The 2,862-nt window shown below is 45.9% G+C and overlaps 1 protein-coding gene across 1 annotated transcript; it reads right to left on the bottom strand.

Moving 5' to 3' along the window:
- Positions 1-813: 813 nt before the first annotated feature.
- On the bottom strand, positions 814-2,240 carry LOC119569176 (putative cyclin-dependent serine/threonine-protein kinase DDB_G0272797/DDB_G0274007; the record flags this gene model as incomplete). Its single annotated transcript, XM_037917457.1, has 1 exon — positions 814-2,240. A coding segment is annotated over one exon (1,427 nt), but the record flags the coding sequence as incomplete, so codon positions are not given.
- Between the last annotated feature and the right edge of the window lie 622 nt (positions 2,241-2,862).

Genomic DNA, 2,862 nt, shown 5'->3' with positions numbered 1-2,862 from the left:
CGTGGTGTTGTGGTTTTGGTTGGTGTTGTTGGGTGGTGTGTGTGACTGTGGTTTGATTGTGTTGTAGTTTGTATTCCCCTCTTTTTTTGTTGCTTAAATGTCTTGTTCCATTTGTAAGCTGCCTGATGGTTTTCATTCATCTGCTTTTGTTAAATTCTCTTGCAGCCAGTACAAACATTGCCCGTTTATCTTTTTTTTCCAACACCTTGACTTGTACCTAATCCTAGCCCCCTGTTAAAATGCCCCTTTCGTTCCCTAGAAAGTTTACAAAAGAAAAGTTTAAATAATTTTTTTGTAATAAAGCAGTCTGAAAAATATTTCCAATAAATCATAATTAAAATAGAAAAACAGTAAAGACAAGTTTTTTAGTTTATAATAAACTCACTTGCAAAAAGTGTCCCTTTTTTCAACCAGGATTGTCCCTTGCTTGACGATGGAGTTTTCCCGATCTGTGATGTCAGCCTGGGTTTGATGCATCGAAAAAGATTACTACCATAAAAGAAGATTCATTTTTTATTTTAACATTTTGCACATGAAAACACAATTAGCCTTATACTGCCATGCAGCTAAGTATAGCTATAATCAATACTTGGTAGAGAGATTGGTAGTGAAGGTGGGAGGAGGTGGGTTGTGTGATACAGGCAAGGAGGCTGGGAGGGAGAAAAGCAGGAAACCTGGTAGAAAGGGAGGATACATGATGGTGATGGTGGCGGAGTCGGTGATGGTGGTTGTGGTGCTGGTGCTGGTGATGGTGATTGTGGTGGTGGTGGTGGTAATGATGGTGACAATGATGATAATGGTTATGGTGAAGGCCATGGTGGTGCTGGTGCTGGTGCTTGGGTGTGTGCTGGTTGGTGCTTGGTTGGTGCTGGTGCTGCTTGGTTGGCTGGCTGTGCTGGTTGTGCTGTGCTTGTGCTGCTGCTGATGCTGGCTTGTGCTGGTGGCCTGGCTTTGCTGCTGTGATGTGCGTGCTGCGTGATGGTGGCTGGCTGTGTGCTGCTGCGATGAGCTGATTTCTGTTGATTGCTTGCTTGTTGATCTGATTGCCTGCTTTGCTTTTGCTGCCTGTGCTGTGTGCTGATGATTGTGTCTGTGTGATGCTGATGTGCCTGCTTTGCTGTGCTGCTGTGCTTTGTGTGCTGGCTGCTGATGTGCTGATGCCTGTGGCTGCTGCTGCTGATTGCCTTTGCTGCTGCTGCTGCTGATGTGCTTGGCTGCTGCTGATGCTTTCTGCTGCTGATGTGTGATGCGCTGATGTGATGCTGCTTTGCTGCTTGTGCTTGCTGCTGTGCTGCTGCTTTGATGGTTGCTTGCTGCGTGCTTGCTTGTGCTGGCTGATTGCTGCTGCTGCTTTGGACTGATGGCCTGGCTGTGACTTGCTTGCTGCTGCTTGGCTGCTGTGCTGATGCGCTGCATGATAGCTTGATTCTTGGCGCTGATGTAGATTGGTTTCTGGCTGCTGCTGTGATTGCTTGTGTGCTTGCTGCGCTGCTGATGCTGCTGCTGATGGCTGCATGCTTGATGCTTGCTTGTGCTTTTGCTTGATGATGATTGAGGATGATTTGCTTGCTGTTTGGATGCTTTGGCTGGATTGCTTGCTTTGCTTGCTGCATGCTTGCTGCTGATGTGTGCTTGCTTGAATGATGATTCTGCTTGCTGCTGGCTGATGCTTTGCTGTGCTGCTTGCTGATGATGATGTGATTGTGCTGCTGCTGATGATGCGTGCTGATGATGCTGGCTTGCGCTGCTGTGCTGGATATGGATTGGCTGATTGCTGCTGTATGTGCTGATTTTGGCATTGATGCTGCTGCTGCTGCTGATTGTGCTGCTTGATGCTGCTGCTGATGATGATTGATTGACTGCTGATGTCCTGTGATCTGGTGCTGATGATGGCTTGCTTGCTGCTTTGCTGGATTGATTTGTGCTGTGCTGATGATTGCTGTGATGCTGCTGGATGTGCTGCTGCTGATGTTGCTGAGATGATGGTGTGTGCTGCTTGTGTTTGAATGATGTTGTGTGTATGTGATGTGGATGTGCTGTGAGATGATGATGCTGATGTTGGTGGATGCTGATGTGGGATGGTGATGGATATGGATTGGATCTGGATTTTGCTGGATGTGGGCTGAATGCTGGCTGATTGTGATGATGCTTGCTTATGGATGTTGGATGAAAATGATTGGTTGCTGATTGTGATGTTGCTGATGCTGATTGATGCTTGTGATGTGATTGCTTCTGGTGTGCTGATGATGATGATGGATTGGGATGTGATGATGTGATGATGATGCTGTGCTGATGTGTGATGATGGATGATATGGATTTGTGCTGATGATTTTGTGCTATGTTTGATTGCTGATGGTGTGATTGATGTTGTGGCTGTGATGGATTGATGTTGATGTTGTGATTGCTGTGATTGATATTGATGATGTGAGATGTGTGTGATGGTGTGTGAGATTGTGTGATATGGATGTGTTTGAATGAGTGATGTGTGGATGATGTGAAATGATGATGTGATTGATGTGATGGTGATTTGCTGATGATTATGATTGTGATGGTTGCTGTGGTGGTGATGGATGTGTGTTGTGTGTGATGATGTGGATGGTGTGGTGGTGGTTTTTGTTTTGTGGATGATTATGGGGGATTGGGTTGGGTTAATTGGTTGGTGGATGTGTGTTTTGGTGATTTGTGGTGTGGATGATGAATGTGGATGATGTGGGGTTATATGGTGGTGAGTGGGGTTGTTGGTTTGTGTGTGGATTTTTGGAGTTGGGTGATGTTGTGATTGGGGGGTGGGTTGATGGTGATGTTTTTTTTGGGGTGGGGGGGAAATTGGGTTGGGTGTTTTTATGGTTTTGAGGTTGGTTG

The sequence above is a fragment of the Penaeus monodon genome, unplaced genomic scaffold (assembly GCF_015228065.2).
Source record: "Penaeus monodon isolate SGIC_2016 unplaced genomic scaffold, NSTDA_Pmon_1 PmonScaffold_13153, whole genome shotgun sequence".
NCBI classification, from domain to species: domain Eukaryota; kingdom Metazoa; phylum Arthropoda; class Malacostraca; order Decapoda; family Penaeidae; genus Penaeus; species Penaeus monodon.
This window is presented reverse-complemented; position numbering and strand designations above follow the sequence as displayed.